Raw genomic sequence first — 26,938 nt, 5'->3', positions numbered from 1 at the left:
GGAAAATATTCCTCTAACAGACCTGACCTCTGACCTTGGGTGTCACAGGTGTATCCTCTTCAGTCCAGACGGAAGCTGCCTGTTTAGCGGCTCTACAGACTCTCTGCGTGTTTACGGCTGGGAGCCCGACCGCTGCTTGGACTCTGTGGCGGTAGGGTGGGGCCGAGTGTGTGACCTCGCCGTCTGCAACGAGCAGCTGGTGCGTAGTTTCGACCCTCTCCGTTCCTCAAAAAATGACTATTGACAACGGTTCACGCCGTCTCCTCTGCCGCCAGATCGGCGCGTCTCACCAGCTGAGCAGCGTGGCGTCCTACGTGGTGGACCTGAAGCGCGTCAAGACGACCCCCACGCTCCCAGGAGTCGTCCAGAACCAGCAGCCGTCGTCGGAGCCCAAGGGAGTGGCGCTACGCCGCAGCTACGAGCGACCCGCGACCGACTGCCGGGCTCAAGGGTGCGAGGAGGGCGGGACGGGCGATGTTTGCTGAAACAGGGTTTGGAATATTTGCACTGTCGTCATCAGGGTGAAGCGCAGCTCAGATGCTGACAGGCGGAGTCCTGAAGGCGAGAGGCGGAGCCCTAGCGAGGATGAAGCGGACGAGAAAGTTTCTTCGGCTGAAATCCACAATGCGGAAGACTACAAGGAAATCTTCCAGCCCAAGAACGCCATCTGTAGGTGAAAGGTCACACTTTTTTTTCCTGACTAAGGTCAAATTCCCACACGAAATTCTTCTGTCCCCAGCTCGGACTCCTCCCAAGATGGCAGAACCTTTCCCCGCCCCCCCAGAGGATGGTGAGTCCAGCTTCCGGTGACATCTTCTGGGCTTCTTGAACTCGCTCATCTTTCCTCTTTTCAGAACTGTCGTCATCGTTTGGACAACATGTCAACAACTTGCCCGTTATTCCCGACAATCTGCAGGTCAGTCAATGTATCGGAATTGGAATTAATAAGAATTTTACAATTCCACTTTCGATTCTGCTTAAAGGTTTGTTTCTTTATCAATTCTCATTTGTATTAAAGGATTATTTTTGTGTGTATATATATATATATATATATATATATATATATATATATATATATATATATATATATATTAGGGGTGTGGGGAAAAATTGATTCGAATTTGAATCGCGATTCTCACGTTGTGCGATTCAGAATCGATTCTCATTTTGAAATTTTTTTTTTTTTTTTAATTAGTTTTTATTTATTTATTTATTTTTTAATCAATCCAACAAAACAATACACAGCAATACCATAACAATTTAATCCAATTCCAAAACCAAACCTGACCTAGCAACACTCAGAACTGCAATAAACAGAGCCATTGAGAGGAGACACAAACACCACACAGAACAAACCAAAAGTAGTGAAACAAAAATGAATACTATCAACAACAATATCAATGTTAGTTAACATTTCAGCATAGCAGTGATTAAAAATCCCTCATTGACATTATCATTAGACATTTATAAAAAAAAAAAAAAAAGAATAGTGTCACAGTGGCTTACACTTGCATCGCATCTCATAAGCTTGACAACACACTGTGTCCAATGTTTTCACAAGATAAAATAAGTCATATTTTTGGTTTGTTTAATAGTTAAAACAAATTTACATTATTGCAATCAGTTGATATAACATTGTCCTTTACAAATATAAAAGCTTTTTACAAAAATCTACTACTCTGCTTGCATGTCATTAAACTGGGGTAGATCCTGCTGAAATCCTATGTATTCAATGAATAAAGAATCCTTTTAAATCGGGAAAAAAATCATTTTTGATTTGAGAATTGTGTTGAATTGAAAAAAAAAATCGATTTTGAATCAAATCTTGACCCCAAGAATCGATATTGAATCAAATCGTGGGACACCCAAAGATTTGCAGCCCTAATAAATATATATATATATATATATATATATATATATATATATATATATATATATATATATATATATATATATATATATTCTGTATAATATTGGCACCCCTGCATTTCTGTCAGATTATACACCACTTCTCCCAAAAAGAGGTTGTTATTCACATGTTTTTTTTTTCTTTTGTTTGCATTGGAACAACACAAAAAAATCATTCAAAAAAGCCAAATCTGATATTATTTTACAGAGAACTCCAAAAATGTACTGGAGAAAATTATTGGCACCTTTTCAAAATAATAAGAAATAGTTGTTTTCTAAGCATGTGGTGCTCCTTTAATATAAACTTTAGCAAGTAACAGGTGCTGGCAATATAGGAATCACACTTGCAGCCAGTTAAAATGGACAAAAGTTTACTCGACCTTTTGTGTTGTGTGTACCACTTTGAGCATGGAGAAAAGAAAGAAGAGCAAGGAACTCTCAGAAGATTTGAGAACCAAGATTGTGGAAAAGCCTGCACAATCTCAAGGCTACAAGTCCATCTCCAGAGATCTAAATGTTCCTGTGTCTACTGTGCGCAATGGCATCAAGAAGTTTAAAACCCATGGCACTGTAGCTAACCTCCCTGGGCGTGGAAGGAAGAGAAAAATTGATGAAAGACTGCAACGAAGGATTGTTAGAATTGTGGATAAAGAACCTTGATTCACTTCCAAACCAATTCAAGCTGAACTGCAGACACAGGCTACAACAGTGTCAGCTCGCAATATCCGTCGCCATCTCAATGAAAAGGCACGCTATAGTAAGAGACCCAGGAGGACAAAGCAGCTGACATAGAGACATAAAAAAGCAAAACTGGAGTTTGCAAAAACTTACCTGAGGAAGCCAAAATCCTTCTGGGACAATGTCCTGCTGACAGATGAGACTAAAGTGGAGCTTTTTGGTAAAACACATCATCACACTGTTTACACAAAACAAAATGAGGCCTTCAAAGAAAAGAACACCATCTCTACAGTCAAACATGGTGGCGGTTCACTGATGTTTTGGGGTTGCTTTACTGCTTTTGGTGTGCGTGGCATCATGAAATCTGAGGCCTACCAAAGAATTTTGGGGCATAATGTAGGGCCCGGTGTCAGAAAGCTGGGTCTCCATCAGAGGTCATGGGTCTTCCAGCAGGACAACGGCCCAAAGCATATTTCAAAAAGCACACAAAAATGGCTTAAGACAAAGCGCTGGAGAGTTCTGAAGTGGCCATCAATGAGTCCAGACCTAAATCCTATAGAGTATCTGTTAAGAGATCTAAAAACTGAAGACACCCTTCAAATCTGAGAGACCTGAAGCAATTTGAAAAGAAAAGTGGTCCAAAATTCCAGTAGCAAGGTGTAAGAAACTCATTGATTATTTACAGGAAGCGATTGATTTCAGTTAGGTTTTTTCATGTTCTGTGTGTTTGCTAAAAAAGAACAAGGTTTTCTTATACAAAAAGGGACAAAAAAAATAGAAATATGTACGTCAATGGATAGATCTGAAAATTATCTACGGGGGAAAAAATGGCTTGTTTTTAACACTCTAATAAGGACTGAGACTCTTTTGGGTCCTCAAGACCTTTATCATTCATCAAAATTGAGGGGAGCTCTAATGGTTACAACAAATACCGGTAGTATATTGGAAAACAAAAATTTCTGCCGTTTGGAAAACAAAAATTATGAAAATGGCCACTGCATGCTTTCATTTTTCGTTGTGCGTCCTCAGTGGAAAAAGTTTGGACACCCCTGGTGAGCGCTCAGTCGGAGACAAATATAAGCAAGTCGGGTAGAAATGTACACTGTGAAAGTTTTCAACCATCAATTATAAAAGTTAACCAATATTTTGCAGAAAGTTAAAGGCCTACTGAAATGAGATTTTCTTATTTAAACGGGGATAGCAGGTCCATTCTATGTGTCATACCTGATCATTTCGCAATATTGGCATATTTTTGCTGAAAGGATTTAGTAGAGAACATCGACCATTAAGTTCACCACTTTTGGTGCTGATAAAAAAACCTTGCCTGTACTGGAAGTAGCAGACAATATGCGCATGACATCACGGGTTGTGGAGCTCCTCACATCTGAACATTATTTACAATCATGGCCACCAGCAGCGAGAGCGATTCGGACCAAGAAAGCAACGATTTCCCCATTAATTTGAGCTAGAATGAAAGATTTGTGGATGAGGAAAGTGAGAGTGAAGGACTAGAAAAAGAAAAGACTATACAGTGGGAGCGATTCAGATGTTATTAGACACATTTACTAGGATAATTCTGGAAAATCCCTTATCTGCTTATTGTGTTACTAGTGTTTTAGTGAGATCATATGGTCGTACTCGTACAACCTGAAGGTCGGCCCCGCACCTTTCTTCAGCACCAATCGACGGGTGGTGGCGATGCCCATCTCTGACATTCGTTAGGGACCCTCTTCGAAACACGATCTTTCGAAATGATCGCTGCATAAACACTGTACTTTGTGTGTGTGGGCCAATCCAACCGTGTTCGCTTGACCTTTCTGTTCCATAGTAAACCTTCACCGTCATCTTTCGGGAATGTAAACAATGAAACACCGGCTGTGTTTGTGTTGCTGAAGAGCGGCCGCAATACACCGCTTCCCACCTACAGCTTTCTTCTTTGACGTCTCCATTATTCATTGAACAAATTGCAAAAGATTCAGCTACACAGATGTCCATAATACTGTGTAATTATGCGATGGAAACAGACAACTTATAGCTGGGAACGGTGCGGGAACAAGATGTCTTCTACAATGCGTGACGTCACGCGCACGCGTCATCATACCGCGACGATTAAGCATGATACTTCCGCGCGAAATGTAAAATAGCAATTTAGTAAACTAAACCGGCCGTATTGGCATGTGTTGCAATGTTAATATTTCATCATTGATATATAAACTATCACTCTGCATCAGAGGTGCCCATTACGTCGATCGCGATCGACTGGTCGATCTCGGAGGGTGTGTCAGTCGATTTCAAGCCAGGCATTAAAAAATAGACATAAAAATGAGCAATCATCAATCATACCAAGACTTCACTTTCGTCAGTTGTTTGACATTCTCGGCACCCGAGGATCTTGTGAGATGACGCTGGCTGCTGCGAGCTCATATTTAAGAAAAAAATCACTAACAGGGCGGACGCAGAGAAACACATTTTATTTCTAGAGACTCCGTACCTACTGTCAAAACTCTAAAGACCGACTGCACAGTTCCTGTCTTCACCATAAAAGACCTGTTTCATCCTGTCTGTGCTAACAAAATAAGAGTCTCAGAAAGCTAGCGTGCACAAGCTAGCAAGCTACGGAGTTTGATGCCAATGTATTTCTACCCCGCCCTCAGCGACCGCTTTCTCACTTGCTTGCCCACCCGCACTCTCACTGACGTCACTCACCTGCTGCCAGACATTAAAGGGCCACACACATATGCTACTCTCATAACAAAGTGTTTAAAAACGAGTATGCAAGTTGGACAAATGAGATGCCAAATCCAACCACTTTCATGTGGTATTGGACAGAAAGGAGGACTTTTTTTTCCTCCATTAGAAAATGTGGACGTTATCAGCACCACTGTCTAATTCCAATCAATGCAAGTCATCAGAATCAGGTATAACACCAACTTATATTCTTGTCTTCATGAAAGAAAGGAATCTATGTGTGTTAAACATGCTTGTATTATCATTAAACAACATTAACTTGTTAACAAAAAGGTCTCTTTCATAAATAAATAAATATAAATTATAAATAGGAATGAGGTAGATCTCCTCGACTTGGTCAATTGAAAAGTAGCTCGCCTGCATAGTCGGTAGTAGTGGGTTTCAGTAGGCCTTTAAGCATATCTGCTTTTTCAGTAAGAACATGTGATAGAGTGTTTCTGACTAATCACGGTGTCTCCAGCTGTTCCCTTAGAAAGGAAAGAAGTGTGCAACTGCCCGTCAGACGCCATGTTGTCATGTAATGCATGAGATGAATTCATTTCGTGTTCACAGTTAATAATAGCATGTTTTGATTGATCGCCAGAGTTAATTTATTAGTTATTCTGCTAATGACGATGGTGTGTGTGTCTGCGTGAGACAGGTGTCGCCGTTGTCCACGGCCACGCCCATCCAGAGGGTGGAGCCAATTGTGGTCACCTGCACCAAAAACCCCGCCCCCTCGGGTCAGGTGTTCCCAGCCCCTGCCAGCAGCATGCCGCCACCACCACCACCGCCGCCGCCTCTTCAGACGTACGTCCAACCGCATCCTGCAATCTTCCCCATCAGCAGGAACGAGCCGATCGGCCTCAATGTGGCCGACTTCCTTCCTGTGAGTCGCCATCTTTATGGGCATCTGCCGTGCATACATTTGTGCGTTACAGGGGAACTGCACTTTTTGGGGACTTTTGCCTATCCTTCACAATCCTTATGTAAGACCAGAACACATATGTTGTTCATTTTTCATGCTTTCTAAGTCGTAAAATTGGGCAAGTACGAGGCTGCTAACAATGCAGCTAATGCTAGTCGACTATTACTCTAAAAGAAACATCCAAAGACCGCCAACGATACTTTGTTTGCATCTCCTGACCCGATTATTAAAGCGATATTGTTATTATTAGTACTAACAGACAGCTATTTTAGGGACGCCGTGACCACAGAGAGCTAACTGGCTTATGAGCCGTATTGAGCCGGTGAGCTGCTGCATGACCTTTGTGTTGGTGAAAGTCAACGCTAGATTATAAATCATGCTTCTCACCTGGATAGTAGAAGGTTGTGGATATAAACCGAGAAGTTGGTCAACTTTGACCTTGACCCAAAGATAGCGACAAAGACATGAAAAGACGCTCGTTGGGGCCCTTTTTTTTATATACCTGTGTGAGGATTAAGATTAATTTTTTATCTAAACAGGAAGATATAAACATCCCATCAGTCGGTATCCCAGTAACAACCTACCCAGTGGCCTACTGGTTAGAGTGTCCGCCCTGAGATCGGTAGGTTGGGAGTTCAATCAAAAAATGGGACCCATTGCCTCCCTGCTTGGCACTCGGCATGAAGGGTTGGAATTGGGGGTTAAATATCCATAAATGATTCATGGGCGCGGCACCGCTGCTGCCCACTGCTCCCCTCACTTCCCAAGGGGTGTTCAAGGGGATGGACACATTTCAACACAACTAGTGTGTGTTTGACAATCATTGGTACTTTAACTTAACAGACATTGTGCAGTAAGATATTGTTACTGCACAAAGGTCGGGAACCTTTTTGGCTGAGAGAGCCATGAAAGCCAAATATTTTAAAATGTATTTCCATGAAAGCCATATATATATATTTTTTTTTCAACACTGAATACAACTAAATACGTACATTTATAAGTAAGACCAACATGTTTAGAGTATGTTAAGTCGCGCATCTTTTAATAACATTGTTATTTTTAAGCAAACCAATAATTAATAAAATACTTGTTGAACAGGTGCGGTAGAAAACGGATGGATGGATTAAAATGCATGAGAATGTTTTGTATTTTAAATGTTATTTTTAACACTGTGATTACCAGCGGAATTATTTATTACTTATCGTGTTAAGTAATGTCAGCTAATATTTATCTGAGAGCCAGATGCAGTCATCAAAAGAGCCATAGGTTCCCTACCCCTGTTCCATTGTGTTGGTAGTTTGTATTTCTTGTTTAGCACTGAGCAATATAGCTGCATGATGCTTAGTGTTTCACTTAAGCTGGAAATGTTTAGCACACAGCCTCTAAAATTGTAGCTCATCCTCCTTATATTCAGACTCAAAAATACAAGATTCTAGATCAGGGGTTCCTATACTTTTTGGCTCGGGGGCCGCATTGGGTTAAAAATGTTTTGATGTCATGTTTTTGATGGGAAAATGCATTTTTAAACAATATGATTTGCCTGAGTGGCTAGGAGACACAGAGTGTCAAGCTGTAGAAAATGAATTCGAAATGACAGATTTGAAAAAAAAAAAAAATAAATAAATATATATATATATATATATATATATATTTTTTTTTTTTTTATTATTTATTTTCTTAAAATTAATTAATTATTTAATTTTTTTAACTTGGGACTTCCCGCGGGCCGGATATTGGACACTGGCAGGCCGGATTCGTAGTTTGGGGACCCCTGTTCTAGATCGTCAATTGTCCCAAAGTCATCATTTATCTGTTATCTCTCATTGTCTCCCATGATTAGTTGTTATTTTTGTTGTTGTCGGAGGGTAAAGCAGAAGTTGTGATGTGTCTGTAAAATTAAATACACCACTGTATGCCTAAAATAAGCAAATTACGCAAATATTACATGTTATTATGAATGTGCCTGTTACATTTTACAGATTATATATGAAACGTTAGTGGTGATTTATGGAATATTTTTTAGAGCACTTTTTAGGTATAATAGAGCGACTTTCGTTGGCTCCATAGCTGACTTTTTCTAACATTTATTTATGACTTAGAATGCATTAATAAATAAAAATATATATGTGTTCTTGTCATACATAAGGATTGTGAATGATAATTGAAAAAAAAAAAAAAATAGCAGATCCCCTTTAATGACGTCTCTCCTCCAAAGTCATCGCAGGACAAGAGAGCGCCGGTTCTGAGCGACGACGAGGCGCTGAGTCAGATCCGCAAAGGCCACGACACCATGTGCGTGATGCTCAGCAGCCGACACAAGAACCTGGACAGCGTGCGAGGCGTGTGGGCCCGCGAGGGCATCAAGGTAGCGTCGCTCGTCCTACCGCTCCCTCTTCGCCCGCCTCTTTTGTTCGGTCGTGACTTTTTGATTGCACAGTGCGCTTTGGACGCTGCAGTTTCCATGAACGACCTGTGCATCGTCGTGGATGTCCTCAGCATTGTCAACATGCAGCCGTGAGTGACACACACACACACAATGTAGTAAACATGGCTGCCATGTTGTTGTTGTTGTTGTTGTGGTCAGGACACTGTGGAAACTGGACGTGTGCATGACGAGTCTTCCTCAGATTGACAAACTCTTGCAGAGTAAATACGAGAGGTGAGCGAGGCAAAGGTTACAGGTCGTGCGTTGCTGCTGACATTTGTGTTTGTGTGTCAGCTACATGCAGTGCGGCTGCACCTCGCTCAAGATCATCATGAAATACTTCTGGCCGCTCATCTCCGACACGCTCAGGGCAACGCCGTCGGTGGGCGTGGACATTACACGCGAGGAGCGGTGAGCTGCCCCCATACTGCCGTCCACTTTAATAATTGTCTCTCCAGTGATGTAGAATTATTTTTAGGTGAAATTGATAAAATCGGTGTTCCGATATTATCGGACATCTCTAGTAGCAACCACGGTGAAGTACCAAACTTCTAGGAGACGTGATCTTGTTTTCACTCATACTGTACGCTCCCCATCTGTTTCACCATAACAAGCTCAGAAAACTGCATGTACAATGCCAGGCCCATTATTGTTTTGTTTTTTTGTTTTTATAATTATCACATGTTTACAGTGGGGCAAAAAAGTATTTAGTCAGCCACCGATTGTGCAAGTTCTCCCACTTAAAATGATGACAGAGGTCGGTAATTTTCATCATAGGTACACATCAACTGGGAGGGACAGAATGTGAAAAAAAATCCAGGAATTCACATTGTAGGAATTTTGTAAATTATGGTGGAAAGTACGTATTTGGTCACTTCAAACAAGGAAGATCTCTGGCTCTCACAGACCTGTAACTTCTTCTTTAAGAAGCTCTTCTGTCCTCCACTCGTTACCTGTATTAATGGCACTTGTTTGAACTCGTTATCTGTATAAAAGACACCGGTCCACAGCATCAAACAGTCAGACTCCAAACTCCACTATGGCCAAGACCAAAGAGCTGTTGAAGGACACCAGGAAAAGAATTGTAGACCTGCACCAGACTGGGAAGAGTGAATCTACAATAGGCAAGCAGCTTGGTGTGAAAAAAATCAACTGTGGGAGCAATTATCAGGAAATGGAAGACATACAAGACCACTGATAATCTCCCTCGATCTGGGGCTCCACGCAAGATCTCATCCCGTGGGGTCAAAATGATCATGAGAACGGTGAGCAAAAATACCAGAACCACACGGGGCGACCTGGTGAATGACCTGCAGAGAGCTGGGACCAAAGTAACAAAGGTTACCATCAGTCACACACTACGCCGACAGGGAATCAAACCCTGCAGTGCCAGACGTGTCCCCCTGCTTAAGCCAGTGCATGTCCAGGCCCGTCTGAAATTTGTCAGAGAGCACATGGGAGAATGTCATGTGGTTAGATGAAACCAAAATAGAACTTTTTGGTATAAACTCAACTCCTCGTGTTTGGAGGAAGAAGAATACTGAGTTGCATCCCAAGAACACCATACCTACTGTGAAGCATGGGGGTGGAAACATCATGCTTTGGGGCTGTTTTTCTGCTAAGTGGACAGGACGATTGATCCGTGTTAAGGAAAGAATGAATGGGGCCATGTATCGTGAGATTTTGAGCCAAAACTTCCTTCCATCAGTGAGAGCTTTGAATGGTTGACCAAATAAATTCTTTAAAATTCCTACAATGTGAATTCCTGGGATTTTTTTTCACACTCTGTCTCTCACAGTTGAAGTGTACCTATGATAAAAAAATTACAGACCTCTGTCATCATTTGAAGTGGGAGAACTTGCACAATCGGTGGCTGACTAAATACTTTTTTGCCCCACTGTATATGATGATTTACATCACAAGAATAATTTCGCCACACCGAGTGTGTGTGTGACAATCATTGGTACTTTGACTTTTAACTTTATGATTGTGAGAAGCCGAAATCGTTGATAAGAATTTGAATAATTGTCCACCCCTACACTGACGGTGACTCATGTAACTCCGCAGACACCATAAGTGCAGGATGTGCTACAGGCAGTTGAAGAACGTCAACAACGTGGTGAAGAACAAGGCGTCTCAAGTCGGCCGCCATGGTTGTGCCTTCAGGGAGTTGCAGCTGCTCTTGGGGCCGCTGGATGATGCGCTTTGAAGAAAAGAAAAAAAAACTTTCGGGAGCTTTGCATTCTTTCAATAAAGTAAAAAAAAAAAAACATTTTGCTGACCAGGACCAGGGGTGTTTCTTCAAGTCTGAAGATGACTTTTCTCTGTGGACAAAAGTCCTCGCCTGGGAGAGCCTGGAATCAAGTCTTCTACATACAAACAAAGGAGGACTTGATTTAAAAAAAAGTGATTTTTGTCACTGAAGACTTCTGAATGGCTCTCGGTCTACGTGAGTACAACACTCCCGGGACTTCACCACCCATCAGGGTGCGTCCCCACCGTCATCGCCTTATTCTTAACAAGTCACTGTGGAAGAAATTAAGGGAAATATCATTGAAGCAGAGGTATGGCTTTCACAACTTCTACTCCTGAGCTTCAGTCATTGTTTTACAAAACCAGCGAAGTTGGCACGTTGTGTAAATGGTAAATAAAAACAGAATACAATTATTTGCAAATCCTTTTCAACTTATATTTAATTGAATAGACTGCAAAAACAAGATATTTAACTGAGAAACTACTTTTTTTTTTTTTGCAAAGAATCATTAACTTAGAATTTAATGGCAGCAACACATTGCAAAAAAATTGGCACAGGGGCATTTTTACCACTGTGTTACATAGCCTTTCATTTTAACAACACTCAGTAAACGTTTTGGGAACTGAGGAGACTCATTTTTGAAGCCTTTCATGTGGAATTCTTTCCCATTCTTGCTTGATGTACAGCTTAAGTTTTTCAACAGTCCGGTGTATCCGTTGTCGTATTTTAGGCTTGGCAATGTGTTACACATTTTCAATGGGAGACAGGTCTGGACTACAGGCAGGCCAGTCTAGTACCCGCACTCTTTTACTATGAAGCCACGCTGTTGTAACACGTGGCTTGGCATTGTCTTGTTGAAATAAGCAGGGGCGTCCATGATAACGTTGCTTGGATGGCAACATGTGTTGCTCCAAAACCTGTATGTGCCTTTCAGCATTAATGGTGCCTTCACAGATGTGTAAGTTAGCCATGCCTTGGGCACTAATACACCCCCACACCATCACAGATGCTGGCTTTGGAACTTTGCGCCTTTGACAATCTGGATTGTTATTTTCCTCTTTGGTCTGGAGGACACGACGTCCACTTTTTCCAAAACAATTTGAACAGTTGACTCGTTATACCCAACAGCACTGCATCAGTCCATCTTAGATGGTGGCGTTTCTGGGTGTTGTTGATAAATGGCTTTCGCTTTGCATAGTAGAGTTTTAACTTGCACTAAAAGATGAACTGTAGTTACTGACAGTGGTTTTCTGAAGTGTTCCTGAGCCTGTGTGGTGATATCCCTTACACACTGATGTTGGTTTTTGATGCGGTACCGCCGGATCGAAGGTCATGGGCATTCAATGTTGGTTTTCGGCCTTGCCGCTTACATGCAACACTTTCTGTAAATTCTCTGAACCTTTTGATGATAGATGGAGAAATCCCTATATTCTTGCAAAAGCTGGTTGAGAAATGTTTTTCTTAATCAATTTGCTCAGGCATTTGTTCACAAAGTGGTGAGCCTCGCCCCGTCCTTGTTTGTGAATGACTGAGCATTTCACGGAAGCTGCTTTTATATCCAATCATGGCACCCACCTGTTCCCAATTAGCCTGTTCCCTTGTGGGATGTTCCAAATAAGTGTTTGATGAGCATTCCTCAACTTTCTCAGTTTTTTTCTGCCACTTATGCCAGCTTTTTTGAAACATGTTGCGGGCATCAAATTCCAAATGAGCTAATATTTGCAAAAAATACCAAAGTTTACCAGTTGGAACATTAAATATCTTGTCTTTGCAGTATATTCAATTGAATATAGGTTGAAAATGATTTGTAAATCATTGTATTCTGTTTTTATTTACCATTTACACTATGTGCCAACATCACTGGTTTTGGGCTTTGTATTTGCCAGAACCCTTCTCTTTTTTTGGACCGTTCTTTTGAGTTAGCTAATGTTTGCCAAATTAATCGCAGCACAATCAAGTCTTTTGACCACTAACAAACCCCTGGCAGGGTCTCAAACTGAAAACTCACATCAGCGCGCTTATTAAATATGTATACCGCATTCTTGATTCCCGAGGGTGTGAATTTTGACGTTCCACAGTTACCAGCAGGCACATGCACAGAAATTCTACGGGGCAGGTGCTCAAGCCAGAATAAAGGGCAACTTCATGTATTGCGAAAATTACGCATAAAATTATTAGGATCAAAATCTCATAATCGCTGTTTGCGAATTGGTTTGTAACGGAAGTTTATCTTCAATGTCACACTTAGAAAAATATCAAGCATGTCATTTTTTGACCCCTGTGAAGGCCTTTTTGATCAGATAGTCACAGGTTTAAATCTGCATTCCAACCTCGCAAATGTCTACTCAATTTCATAATGGAGTGACACAACAGTAATTATGGCCTAAATACAACAACAATTTGCTAAAAGAACAAAAGAAAGTCAGCCTGTGTCCCTGAGGGTTAAGCATCCAAAGAAAGAGCTAGATTAGATTGGATTTTTTAAATTTGTACCCACAGGTATATTTGGTTTGCAGTGAGAGACATTCATACGAAACAATATAATAAATAAATGAAAAAACATGAGTAATTTAAAGGGGAAGCATAAGGTTCCTAAGCAAGTTAAAAGGAACCACATTTTTTAACCATAAAATATATACATATATATAAAAAAAAAAAGTATATATATATGTATATATGTATATATATATATATGTGTATATATATGTATATATATATATATATGTGTATATATATGTATATATGTATATATATATATATATGTGTATATATATATATATATGTGTGTAATATATATATATATATATATATATAAACAATGAGTCCACACAGAGCTAACAGCCAAAGATTCAAGGCATGGGGGTCAAACTCTGGCCCGCGGGACAAATTTGGCCCGCCGTGTAATTTCATTTGGCCCTTGAGTCAACATCAAATGAACATTAGAGCTGGCCCGCCGGGTTTATTAAGCGGCACCGCCGCTGTAACACCGCATATACTCATACTTGCCAACATTCCCGATTTTCCCGGGAAACTCCCGAAGTTCAGTGCCCCTCCCGAAAATCTCCCGATTTCCACCCGGACAACAATATTGGCGTTCTCTGCAACCTGTCGTCACGTCCGCTTTTCCTCCATACAAAATATACTTGGCATACTTGGTCAACAGCCATACAGGTCACACTGAGGGTGGCCGTATGTACAACTCTAACACTGTTACAAATATGCGCCACACTGTGAACCCACACCAACAAGAATGACAAACACATTTTGGGAGAACATCCGGACCGTAACACATCAGAACAAATACCCAGAACCCCTTACAGCACTAACTCTTCCAGGATGTTACAATATACACCCCCCACCGCCGCCAACCCCCACACACACCTCAACTCCGCCCACCTCATTGTTATTTTATTTTCTAATTTATTAGCCTGTGGAAAAAGTTAATGTTGATATTTACCTCAGAAGGCTGCAAATAGAAAAGAGGCCTTAATTTTTTTATTTAAATTTGATTTAATATGCCATTGATGTTTTTTCGTTTGATTTGTGAAAGTTGATTTTGCGCTAATAAGCTATGTAAGCGTTGCTCGTTCCATATTCAGTGTTAGAGCAAACTGAGCCATAATTAACGTTTTTGTCAGACCGTGGACTACGGTGGGGTTTGTTTTCCCGGAATGCAAAAGAAGGTGACGGGACATGGCGTGAAGGTAAATACATGATTTTAATCTTAACTCAAAAGCTACAAACAAAAGGCACTCACAGTGGTGGCACAAAACTTAACGCAGGGAACGAAACTAATACTTAAACATAAACTAAGAACATAAAACAAACAGCACCTACTGTGGCCTGAGCAAGGCAGCATGAACAATGAACATCAGTACCAACTATTGCATGGACAGAGCAAAAACAAGAGTGATGACACCAGAACGACCAACAGAAAAGGACAGGCTTAAATAGTGACATGATTAAGAACAGGTGCGTGAGTTCAAACAAATGAGGCAGGTGAAACTAATGAGTTGTCATGGAAACTAAAACAATCCAGGGTGCGCAAAAACAGGAAGTAATGGAGTCAAAAACAAACAGAACATGATCACAAGACATGACAGTTTTATTCATGCACTTTCTCTTGCTACTTCAAGGCTTGAATGTTGATTCATTCATTATTATTTTATTTTCAAATTTATTATTAGCCTGTGGAAAAAGTGTATTTTAATATTCACCCCAGAAGGCTGCGAATAGAAAAGACGCATTAAATTTGTATTTAAATTTTATTTGATATGCCGTTGATATTTTCTAAATATTATTATAATTTGAAACTTGATTTTGCATGTCACTGTAAAGTTATACAAGCCTTGCAAAACTCGTTTCAGTCCCTATTAATGTCAGGGCGTGGACTTTGGGGTGTTTGTTTTCCCGAGATGCAAGTAAAGTCGATCGGACATGGCTTGGAGGTAAATACATGATTTTATTTCAACTCTAACAAAAGGTACAAAACTAACGGCGCGCACAAAGGCGAAGAACAAACTTGACTAGTGAACAAAAACTAGCACTTGGGCAAAAAAACTATGAACATGAAACAAATAAACACTTACTGTGAGAAGAAATACACAAAACTCACGTGGCAAGAAACGAGCAGCAAGAAAACTATGTCAGCATGACAATGGCATGAGTAGAAAAGATATCAGATAGCATGGGTGTCCAGGAGGTAATGTCGCCAGGCCGACTGCCTGGCAACTGCAAGCTTGAATAATACCGACCTGATTAGTGACGGGTATGTGAGTGCAAAGCGTGAGACAGGTGAAACTAATGAGTAGACATGGAAAGAAAACAAGCAAGAGTGCACAACCAGGAACTAAAGAGTCCGAAAAACAAACAGCACATGGCCAAACAAAAACATGATAAATTAAAAGGTCCATTTGTTCAACCTCGGCCCACGGCTTTGTTCAGTTTTAAATGTTGGCCCACTCTGTATTTGAGTTTGACACCCCTAATTCAAGGAATACACGCCGCACTTACCCATGTAAAAAATGATCCAAGGAGGGTTACCTTAAACCAGGGGTGTCCAAACTTTTTCCACTGAGGGCCGCACACTGAATAATCAAAGCAAGCGGGGGCCATTTATTTTAAAAAACCAATACAATATATGTATAAAAAATATACATTCAGGCCTCCACTCAGGCTGGATCCCGGGGACCCCAAAGGGTTTTGGTAAAAATAAAATGTTAAAAATGTGTCATTATTCAGTATTAATATTTATTCAAGTTTTAAATCTCTAGATCAGGGGTCGGGAACCTTTTTGGCTGAGAGAGCCATGAAAGCCAAATATTTCAAAATGTATTTCCGTGAGAGCCATATCATATTTTTTAACACTGAATACAACTAAATGTGTGCATTTTTAAGTAAGACCAACCTTTTAGAGTATAATAAGTCTCTTATTCTTTTTAATAACATTGTTATTCTGAAGCTAACCAATAATAAATAAAATGTCATGTCTGTTAATCGTGTTTTTGTTTGGCCATGTGATGTTTGTCCTTTGGACTCTTTAAGTTCCTGTTTTTTTTCCACTCCCTTGTCTGGTTTCCTTGGTTACTCATTTTGTCCACCTGTCTCTGGTGGACAAAATGCTTCCCGAGCACTAATCAGAGGCAGTATTTTGCCAGTCAGTCGCCCTGTGCTGACTTGTTTCATGCCTTGCCATAGTTTCGTGCTTCATGCCATGCCAAGTAAGTTTTGTTTGATTTATGTTCTTAGTCTGTTTATGCGTTAGCTTTTTTCTTCAGCCCAAGTTGTGCCTCCGCTGTGAGCGATTTTTGTTTGTATATTTTTTTTGTTCAAATTAAATCATGTTTTTAGCTAAATGCAATGTCCCGAGTAGTCCGTCTGCCTTCCTGGGAGAACGACCCCGCAGCAAGCTGCAACCCCCCCTCATGGTGACATAAAATACTTCTTACCATTAATGCGACTTCTTGAACAGGTGTGGTAGAAAACGGATGGATGGATATAAATGCATGAGAATGTTTTATATTTTGCACGTTATTAGCACTGTGATTACCAGCGAAATTATTCGTAATTATCGCGTTAAGCAATGTCAGCTAAGATTTGTCTGAGAGCCAGATGCAGTCATCAAAAGAGCCACATCTGGCTCTAGAGCCATAGGTTCCCTACCCCTGACCTAGATCAACACTATCTGTCAATATGATGTTTTTAAAGATTTCAGTTGTATGCTCTTTTTGTCAAAGAAAACCATGTTTTTGTATTGAAAAAACAAAAACAAAATATGCAATATTTTCACCCAATAAAATTTTTATGTAGAATGTTTGAGATTATGTAATAATTGGAGCCGGAAACACCATTGATTTTAATTCACTATTATTTTTTGTGCAATGACACTTAAAAACATAACACACTGATCCAAAAGGGTCCTACTCCTTAAAGTGTTAAAAAATAAATTATAATTTTTTTTTTTTTACTGTTTACTTTTAACACAATGGTCTCGAGATCAACTTCAGATCCATCCGTTAATTATAATTTTTTTTTGTTTATGTTTTTTGTTTGTTCGTTTTAGGCCACTCAAAAAGAAAAAAAAAACAGTTCAGTTTTTTATATGGCAAACACAAAATATCCAACATTCGCCCCAAAAAATATCTCAAAGTGGAATATTTAATGTGACGTAATTGGAGCCTTGAATTGGTCAATAATTCATATTTGATTTTGATTCACTACTTTTTTTTTTTTAAAGAAAAATTGCATAAACATTGCAACATGTTCTTGTTACATTTCACCTGTTTGCTCTTTTATACCACTTTTTATGTTTTGAATTTTTTTCCATAGTATTTTTAAAATGTGCTGTGGGGTTGTTAAAAAACTACCTGCGGGCCGCAAATGGCCCCCGGGCTGCACTTTGGACCCCCCTGCCTTAAACGATGGTTCAGTGTGGCTGACACGTGGCTTAGGTAACAGTTCGAGATGCCACCTCAGTAGAAGCATTTAAGTCTCACCTTAAAACTCATCTGTATACTCTAGCCTTTAAATAGACTCCCTTTTTAGACCAGTTGATCTGCCGTTTCTTTTCTTTTTCTCCTATGTCCCACTCTCCCTTGTGGAGGGGGTCCGGTCTGATCCGATGGCCATGTACTGCTTGCCTGTGTATCGGCTGGGGACATCTCTGCGCTGCTGATCCGCCTCCGCTTGGGATGGTTTCCTGCTGGCTCCGCTGTGGACGGGACTCTCGCTGCTGTGTTGGATCCGCTTTGGACTGGACTCTCGCGACTGTGTTGGATCCATTATGGATTGAACTTTCACAGTATCATGTTAGACCCGCTCGACATCCATTGCTTTCCTCCTCTCCAAGGTTCTCATAGTCATCATTGTCACCGACGTCCCACTGGGTGTGAGTTTTCCTTGCCCTTATGTGGGCCTACCGAGGATGTCGTAGTGGTTTGTGCAGCCCTTTGAGACACTAGTGATTTAGGGCTATATAAGTAAACATTGATTGATTGATTAAAGCAGGGGTCGGGAACCTTTTTGGCTGAGAGAACCACGAAAGCCAAATATTTTAAAATGTATTTCCATGAGAGCCGTACAATATTTTTTAACACTAAATACAACTAAATGTGTGCATTTTTAAGACCAACATTTTTAGAGTATAATAAGTCTCTTATTCTTTTTATTAACATTGTTATTCTGAAGTTAACCAATATTAAATAAAATACTTCTTACCATTAATGAACCGGTGCGGAAGAAAACGGATTGATGGATTAAGGTGCATGAGAATGTTTTATATTCTAAACGTTATTTTTAACACTGATTACCAACGGAATTATTCATTACTTAAGCAATGTCAGCTAATACTTATCTAAGAGCCAGATGCAGACATCAAAAGAGCCACATCTGGTTCTAGAGCCATAGGTTCTTTACTCCTGCTTTAAAGGGTTAGACATAGCCTAAGATTTAGAGTTAACATTTACATTCAAGATTTAGGATTTAGATTGAACGTTTATATTTAATGTTTAAATTCAAAATGTATATTTAACATTTAGATTTCACATTTACTGTACATCCCTCATTAGATGTATCCCTCACATAGAATAAAATAGTTTTATTGCCATTATTGCAGTGAACAGGTTCAAAGAACAACGAAATTGGAGCAGATCCTCTAAGGCAGGCGTCGGCAACCCGCAGCTCTTTAGCGCCGCCCTAGTGGCTCTCTGGAGCTTTTTCAAAAATATATGGAAAAAGATGAGGGGAAAAAAACATTTTTTGTTTTAATTTGCTTTATTTAGGAGGACAAACATGACACAAACCTCCCTAATTGCTATAAAACGCACTGTTTATATCAAACATGCTTCACTGATTCAAGTATTTGGTGAGCGCCGTTTTGTCCTACTAATTTTGGCGGTCCGTGAACTCACCGTAGTTTGTTTACTTGTATAACGTTCTCCGACTTTCTAAGACGTTTTATGCCACTTCTTTTTCTGTCTCATTTTGTCCACCAAACTTTAAACATTGTTCATGAATGCACAAAGGTGAGTTTGGTTGATGTTTTTGACTTGTGTGGAGTGATAATCAGACATATTTGGTCACTGCATGACTGCAAGCTAATCGATGCTAACATGCTGTTTAGGCTAGCTGTATGTACATATTGCATCATTATGCCTCATTTGTAACTATATTTGAGCGTATTTAGTTTCCTTTAAGTCCTCATAATTCAATTCATATCTCATGACACACTATCTGTATGTAATATGGCTTTTAATTTTTTGCAGCTCCAGACGGATTTGTTTTTGTATTTTTGGTCCAATGTGGCTCTTTCAACACTTTGGATTGCCGTCCCCTGCCCTAAGGTGCTTACACAATTTGGTAATTTAAATAGTAAAAAAGATAGAAAAGAAGATGTGTATCTATGTACAGTGGGGCAAAAAAGTATTTAGTCAGCCATCGATTGTGCAAGTTCTCCCACTTCAAATGATGACAGAGGTCTGTAATTTTCATCATAGGTACACTTCAACTGTGAGAGACAGAATGTGAAAAAAAATCCAGGAAATCACATTGTATGAATTTTAAAGAATTTATTTGTAAATTATGGTGGAAAATAAGTATTTGGTCAACCATTGAAAGCTCTCACTGATGGAAGGAGGTTTTGGCTCCAAATCTCACGATACATGGCCCCCTTCATTCTTTCCTTAACACGGATCAATCGTCCTGTCCCCTTAGCAGAAAAACGGCCCCAAAGCATGATGTTTCCACCCCCATGCTTCGCAGTAGGTATGGTGTTCTTGGGATGCAACTCAGTATTCTTCTTCCTCCAAACACAACAAGTTGAGTTTATACCAAAAAGTTCTATTTTGGTTTCATCTGACCACATGACATTCTCCCAATCCTCTGCTGTATCATCCATGTTCTCTCTGGCAAACTTCAGACGGGCCTGGACTTGCACTGGCTTAAGCAGGGGGACACGTCTGACACTGCAGGATTTGATTCCCTGTCGGCGTAGTGTGTTACTGATGGTAACAGCTCTCTGCAGGTCGTTCACCAGGTCCCCCCGTGTGGTTCTGGTATTTTTGCTCACCTTTCTCATGATCATTTTGACCCCACGGGATGAGATCTTGCGTGAAGCCCCAGTTTAAGGGAGATTATCAGTGGATAATTGCTCCCACAGTTGATTTTTTCACACCAAGCTGCTTGCCTATTGTAGATTCACTCTTACCAGTCTGGTTCGAGTCTACAATTCTTTTCCTGGTGTCCTTCGACAGTTCTTTGGTCTTGGCCATAGTGGAGTTTGGAGTCTGACTGTTTGAGGCTGTGGACAGGTGTCTTTTATACAGATAACGAGTTCAAACAAGTGCCATTAATACAGGTAACGAGTGGAGGACAGAAGAGCTTCTTAAAGAAGAAGTTACAGGTCTGTGAGAGCCAGAGATCTTCCTTGTTTGAAGTGACCAAATACTTATTTTACAAATAAATTATTTAAAATTCCTACAATGTGAATTCCTGGATTTTTTTTTCACATTCTGTCTCTCACAGTTGATGTGTACCTATGATGAAAATTACAGACCTCTGTCATCATTTCAAGTGGGAGAACTTGCACAATCGCTGGCTGACTAAATACTTTTTAGCCCAACTGTGTGTATATATATATATATATATATATATATATATATATATATATATATATACACACACACATATAACACTATTGCACATTATAGTCGGAAAAAAATAAAAAATAAAAAGACATGAGGACATGATGGACACATTGTGCTCACTCAGTGCCTATTTAATGCTACTATGGGTCTTGGGTGAAAACTGTTTTGTAGTCTATTTGTGCCCGCTTTTACAGTTGTGATCAAAATTATTCAACCCCCCACACAATTTTGGTGTTTTAGCAAGTTGGACATTTATTCTGTATTTTGTTTATAGTCATATCAACTAAAGATATGTCAAATAGACAAATGCAACTTAAACTGTAACACTCTGTTTTACAAAATACCAAAAAAGGAATTTTTTCTTAATATCTCATTGACAAAATGATTCAACCCCCTAGTTCCATGCATCTTTAGTACTTAGTAGAACACCCTTTGGCAGTAATGACATCCTTCAAAGGTGATACATAACCGGACACAAGCTTCTTGCAAGCATCTACAGGTATTTTAGCCCATTCCTCTTGGGCAAAGGCCTCCAGTTCATTCATATTCTTGGGCTTGTGTGCTGCAACTGCCTTCTTCAAGTCCCACCACAGCTTTTCTAGAGGATTTAGGTCTGGCGACTGTGAAGGCCACTCCAGAGTCTTCCAGCCCTTCTTCTGCAAGTACTCTGATGTTGATTTGGAGGTATGCTTGGGATCGTTGTCCTGTTGGAAGGTCCAACGTCTCCCAAGCCTCAGCTTCCTCACTGACTTCATGACATTTGCAGCTAATATATCCTGGTAAGAAATAGAATTCATAATGCATGGAACGCGCTGGAGATTCCCGGTACCTGAGGCAGAGAAACAGCTCCAGAGCATGATTGACCCCCCCACCATACTTAACAGTAGGCAAGGTGTTCTTCTCTTTGTAAGCTTCATTTTTTTCTCCTCCAGACATAACGCATATTCATAACCCCAAAGAGTTCCAGTTTTGTCTCATCACTCCATAGAACAGTTTCCCAAAACCTTTGGGGGTTGTCCAAACGATTTTTGGCATACTGGAGTCTATTTTTTCTTAGCCTGGTAGTCAGAAGTGGGGTGCGCCTGGGAGTTCTGGCATGGAGGCCTTCATCTCGTAGTGCGCGCCTTATTGTCTGGGACGAAACCTGCGTTCCCCCATCTGCAATGTCCTGTTGTAGTGCCTCAGCTGTTACCCGGGGGTTTTTCACCACTGTACGCACACAGCATCGTCTTTCTACCACGCCCAGGTAGTGTTTCCACTGTGCCTTTAGCTTTAAACTTGCGAATTATGCTCCCAACTGTGTCTCTTGGAATGTGTAATGTCTTTGCTATTTTTTATAGCCATATCCTTTGTTATGAAGAGAAATTACCTTCTCTCTTGACTTCTTTGACCACTCCCTGGACTTCACTATGTTGTAAATACACCATTGACCATCTACAAGAAGCTGAGCGTCAGTCTTTTTCAATCAGTTTAATTGTTGCTCGTTATGGTTCTAATCACATCTACAGGTGTTTTCAACACCTGATTGAAAAGACCTTATTCAAATTCTGTTGTTAAGAGATATGATCTTCTAGGGGTTGAATAATTTTGTCAATGAGATATTAAGAGAAATGACACTGTTTGGTATGTTACAAAATATAATGTATTTCAAGTTGCATTTGTCTATTTAATGCATCTTTATTTGATATGACTATAAACAAAATACGGAATAGATGTCCAACTTGCTAAAACACCAAATTTGTGTGGGGTTGAATAATTTTGATCACAACTGTAACACCCTATAGCGTCTGCCCGAGGGTAAAGAAAATGAGCTGCTAGCGAGAAAGGCGAGCTAAAGATTCCAAATACTTTAGCTCGAAGGGTGTGATTAAAATGTTACTTTGGGCACCCGGTAGACACAACGTTAAAGTCAAATGAAAGCAGAACCAGAAACTAATTGTCTGATGCTTGAAGTTTATTGAAATGAAAGTAAAAGCGTGTTTGTGTTCTTGAGTAGACAAACAGTGCCCTCGGAGAAGCAAACGATCACTTTGAGATCTGACACGGCACAGAGCTTAACTCCGAGCACGGCCCGTCGTTGAATGGACCCCAAGCTGGACAAAGACCGGAGACAACATTCAGTGTGATGCTGAGACAGACGTTATGCGAGATGTTTAGTTCAACTTACAGCCAGAGTTCATCCACACGCAGTCCTCATTGTCCTCGAAGTTATCAGGCTGACCTTCACGCCAAGGAACAGTCTTCAGTGGTTCACCTCGACGGACCCATTCAAAATCATCCTGAAGTGAAGACAAACAAGCTGAACATCTCTTCATTAAATGATCATCACCGGTGTGTTGGCTGCTTACCGGTCCTCTTGTGGCACCCAACCAGTAGTGCAATCGAAACGGAAACGCAGCAAACGTCATACACACCAGCTTTTTGTGCTCGTCAGCGTTTGTCAATTCGACCACAGCACCGTCGACTAATTGACACCCTTCCTGATAGATGGACAAAGTGGAAGATCAGGACCAGAAGATGTTTACTGTGGCCGCTTTTCTTTGCTGGTGTTTCACCTGTGCTTCCTGGAAATTTATTTGGGAGGGTAAGAATTTGACGCAGCTGTCATCGTTCAGGCGGTACTCCCCAGCATCACATGGCTGCAGCTCCATGGTGGCACAAAGGGCAGCCACCTCTTTAAGAGTCCCTGTGACACAAAATACTGTCAGCTTTTACCCGCTGTTCGTCCGAGGAAATATTTCTGACGTTTTGTTTATTACAAGAATAAGCAGGGGCGACCATCAGCGCCCCCATGAGGAGGATAGTTGTCACAGCAGAAGGCATGTCTCAGAATGGCCGACCTGCGAACGGAACAATGTTAATTGCACTGCATCAACCTCTGCCGTCTTTCTCTTCTACTCACCAGAGATGTGTGGTGTTCAATCTCGCTCCACCGTCTTCAACTTCACCCCAAGTTATCAGCTCCTAAATACTCACCGTGACGCCTGAGGGCATGCCACTGTTACATATGAAGATTGTTCACATTAACATGGCGCCACCTTTTTGATCTTTAGTCATATTTGATCAGGCAAATACAGACAAAATATTTGTTCTGACAAGCGTCCGAGCAGCTGAGCTTTGCCAAAAAAGCCACCTTGTTGGCACGAGAGCCTGGGAATTTGTGTGCGTCAGCAACTCAGCGACAACCTAAATCAAGAAAACAATTTGTAGTTATCACATCGGAACTGCCAAATGAGTTTGCAGAGTCCACCAGCACTATTGGAGCATGTTGGGTGGATGGCAAATGGAACATGCAGTGGAAGAAGTGCCTATCCAGACTCTACATGTTTATTCCAGAAACCCGTCCGGTTTGCGGTCTCGTGGGTCGGGCGGTTGACATGACGAAAAAATTGATTTTAATTAGATTCGGGCGGGTGGCGGTTGAACCATCCGGAGACATTTGATATACGTTGTTCTGGGATCGGTATCCTTTGCCATTCAAAGGGCCATTTAAGACCTGTGTCATAAAGCGAATAAGTCAATAGGAGACGCTGTTATTCTCTTGAATTATTGCCGGCAGTCACCCAGATATTAAATATTAGTGCGTGCTATGAAGCCATTGGCTTTATCGCCTTCTACAACATGTACGATTTGCTTGTCAGTCCAGCATCATGTTGGGTGTTGCTTCCGCACAACACTCACACGACTGCAAGGCATACTGGGTGACACAGAATACACTAATAGTTGTGATATAAACAATTTTAACACTCTTAGTAATATGCGCCACGCTTTGAGCCACACCAATTAAGAACGACAAACACATTTCGGGAGAACATCCTCACAGTAACACAACATAAACGCAACACAACTAATACCCATAATCCTTTGTATTCATGACACACCCTGTGCGTCGGTAAGGTGGGCGGGGTTGGGGGCGCGGGGGTGTAAAATATATTCAGGAAGTCTGATGAATACAAAGGATTATGGGTATTAGTTTTGTTGCGTTTATGTTGTGTTACTGTGAGGATGTTCTCCCGAAATGTGTTTGTCAATCTTGTATTGTGTGGCTTCATAGCGTGGCGCATATTAGTAATCAATCAGTCAATCAATGTTTACTTATATAGCCCTAAATCACTAGTGTCTCAAAGGGCTGCACAAACCACCACGACATCCTCGGTAGGCCCACATAAGGGCAAGGAAAACTCACACCCAGTGGGACGTCGGTGACAATGATGACTATGAGAACCTTAGAGAGGAGGAAAGCAATGGATGTCGAGCGGATCTAACATGATACTGTAAAAGTTCAATCCACAATGGATACAACACAGTCGCGAGAGTCCAGTCCAAAGAGGATCTAAGACACAGCAGCGAGAGTCCCGTTCACAGCGGAGCCAGCAGGAAACCATCCCAAGCGGAGGCGGACCAGCAGCGCAGAGATGTCCCCAGCCGATACATAGGCGAGCAGTACATGGCCACCGGATCGGACCGGACCCCCTCCACACGGGAGAGTGGGACATAGAAGAAAAAGAAAAGAAACGGCAGATCAACTGGTCTAAAAAGGGAGTCTATTTAAAGGCTAGAGTATACAAATGAGTTTTAAGGTGAGACTTAAATGCTTCTACTGAGGTGGCATCTCGAACTGTTACCGGGAGGGCATTCCAGAGTACTGGAGCCCGAAATGAAAACGCTCTATAGCCCGCAGACTTTTTTTGGGCTTTGGGAATCACTAATAAGCCGGAGTCCTTTGAACGCAGATTTCTTGCCGGGACATATGGTACAATACAATCGGCAAGATAAGATGGAGCTAGACCGTGTAGTATTTTATACGTAAGTAGTAAAACCTTAAAGTCACATCTTAAGTGCACAGGAAGCCAGTGCAGGTGAGCCAGTACAGGCGTAATATGATCAAACTTTCTTGTTCTTGTCAAAAGTCTAGCAGCCGCATTTTGTACCAACTGTAATCTTTTAATGCTAGACATGGGGAGACCCGAAAATAATACGTTACAGTAGTCGAGGCGAGACGTAACAAACGCATGGATAATGATCTCAGCGTCTTTAGTGGACAGAATGGAGCGAATTTTAGCGATGTTACGGAGATGAAAGAAGGCCGTTTTAGTAAGTCCCCCATTATGATTATATTATCGGCGTGTGTCACTAGATCAGCAACGAACTCTGAGAATTCATTGATAAAGTCCGAACAAGGCCCTGGGGGGCGGTAGATAACAGCCAGGTGTAGAGGCAGCGGTGTGACGGACCTCATAGTAAGCACCTCAAACGATTTATATTTATTATTTATGTTAGGACTAAGGTTAAAGTTTTCGTTGTATATTAGTGCGACCCCCCCACCCCTTTTAAGCGGACGGGCAATATGCGCATGTGTAAAGTTAGGAGGACATGCCTCATTTAGCGCAAAAAAGTCGTTTGGTTTAAGCCAGGTTTCACTGAGACCGATGACGTTAAGATTGTTGTCTCTGATGATATCATTAACTAACAACGTTTTAGAAGACAATGATCTTATGTTTAAAAAACCTATATTATAGGTAGTGGGCTGTTTTAGGGAATTTTTGATCAAATTATCCGTAGTAGCAATATTGATGATGTTGTGTTTATTATGCCCAGTGCATTTAGTATAGTTACGACCATATCTAGGAATTGATACGACGGGAGTGTTCCGATTGTTTGATTGTTGCTTTGATAAACTGCACGCATCATGGTTAGCCTCCTCAGTAACGGGGATTTTCCGATTGTTTGTTTGTTGCTTTGATAAACTGCACGCATCATAGTTAGCCACCTCAGTAACGGGGATTTTCCGATTGTTTGATTGTTGCTTTGATAAACTGCACGCATCATGGTTAGCCACCTCAGTAACGGGGATTTTCCGATTGTTTGTTTGTTGC

At 40.9% G+C, this 26,938-nt stretch overlaps 2 protein-coding genes across 4 annotated transcripts in view; one reads left to right on the top strand and one right to left on the bottom strand.

Annotated features, from left to right (window-relative positions):
• katnb1 (katanin p80 (WD repeat containing) subunit B 1) overlaps nt 1-16,780 on the top strand; it is a 28,413-nt gene extending 11,633 nt beyond the window's left edge. For all 3 annotated transcript variants that reach the window (XM_061875746.1, XM_061875728.1, XM_061875737.1), the window contains 11 exons: nt 49-199; nt 276-451; nt 521-669; nt 740-790; nt 855-916; nt 5,975-6,202; nt 8,457-8,606; nt 8,679-8,755; nt 8,826-8,900; nt 8,961-9,077; nt 10,734-16,780. In XM_061875746.1, coding sequence (XP_061731730.1) covers nt 49-199; nt 276-451; nt 521-669; nt 740-790; nt 855-916; nt 5,975-6,202; nt 8,457-8,606; nt 8,679-8,755; nt 8,826-8,900; nt 8,961-9,077; nt 10,734-10,875 — 1,378 coding nt within the window. In that variant the 3' untranslated portion in view covers nt 10,876-16,780. The remainder of the gene's footprint in view (nt 1-48; nt 200-275; nt 452-520; nt 670-739; nt 791-854; nt 917-5,974; nt 6,203-8,456; nt 8,607-8,678; nt 8,756-8,825; nt 8,901-8,960; nt 9,078-10,733) is intronic.
• Nucleotides 16,781-22,998: 6,218 nt separating this feature from the next.
• LOC133569601 (C-type isolectin Sp-CL4-like) lies at nt 22,999-24,046 on the bottom strand. Its single transcript, XM_061922060.1, has 6 exons — nt 23,965-24,046; nt 23,822-23,902; nt 23,618-23,748; nt 23,411-23,542; nt 23,230-23,341; nt 22,999-23,155 (listed from the first exon to the last, which is right to left on the bottom strand). The coding sequence occupies exons 2-6, from the start codon at nt 23,883-23,885 to the stop codon at nt 23,088-23,090; spliced, it is 507 nt and encodes a 168-aa protein (XP_061778044.1). The 5' UTR covers nt 23,886-23,902; nt 23,965-24,046; the 3' UTR covers nt 22,999-23,087.
• Between the last annotated feature and the right edge of the window lie 2,892 nt (nt 24,047-26,938).

This window comes from Nerophis ophidion, linkage group LG02 (assembly GCF_033978795.1).
Source record: "Nerophis ophidion isolate RoL-2023_Sa linkage group LG02, RoL_Noph_v1.0, whole genome shotgun sequence".
NCBI lineage: Eukaryota > Metazoa > Chordata > Actinopteri > Syngnathiformes > Syngnathidae > Nerophis > Nerophis ophidion.
This window is presented reverse-complemented; position numbering and strand designations above follow the sequence as displayed.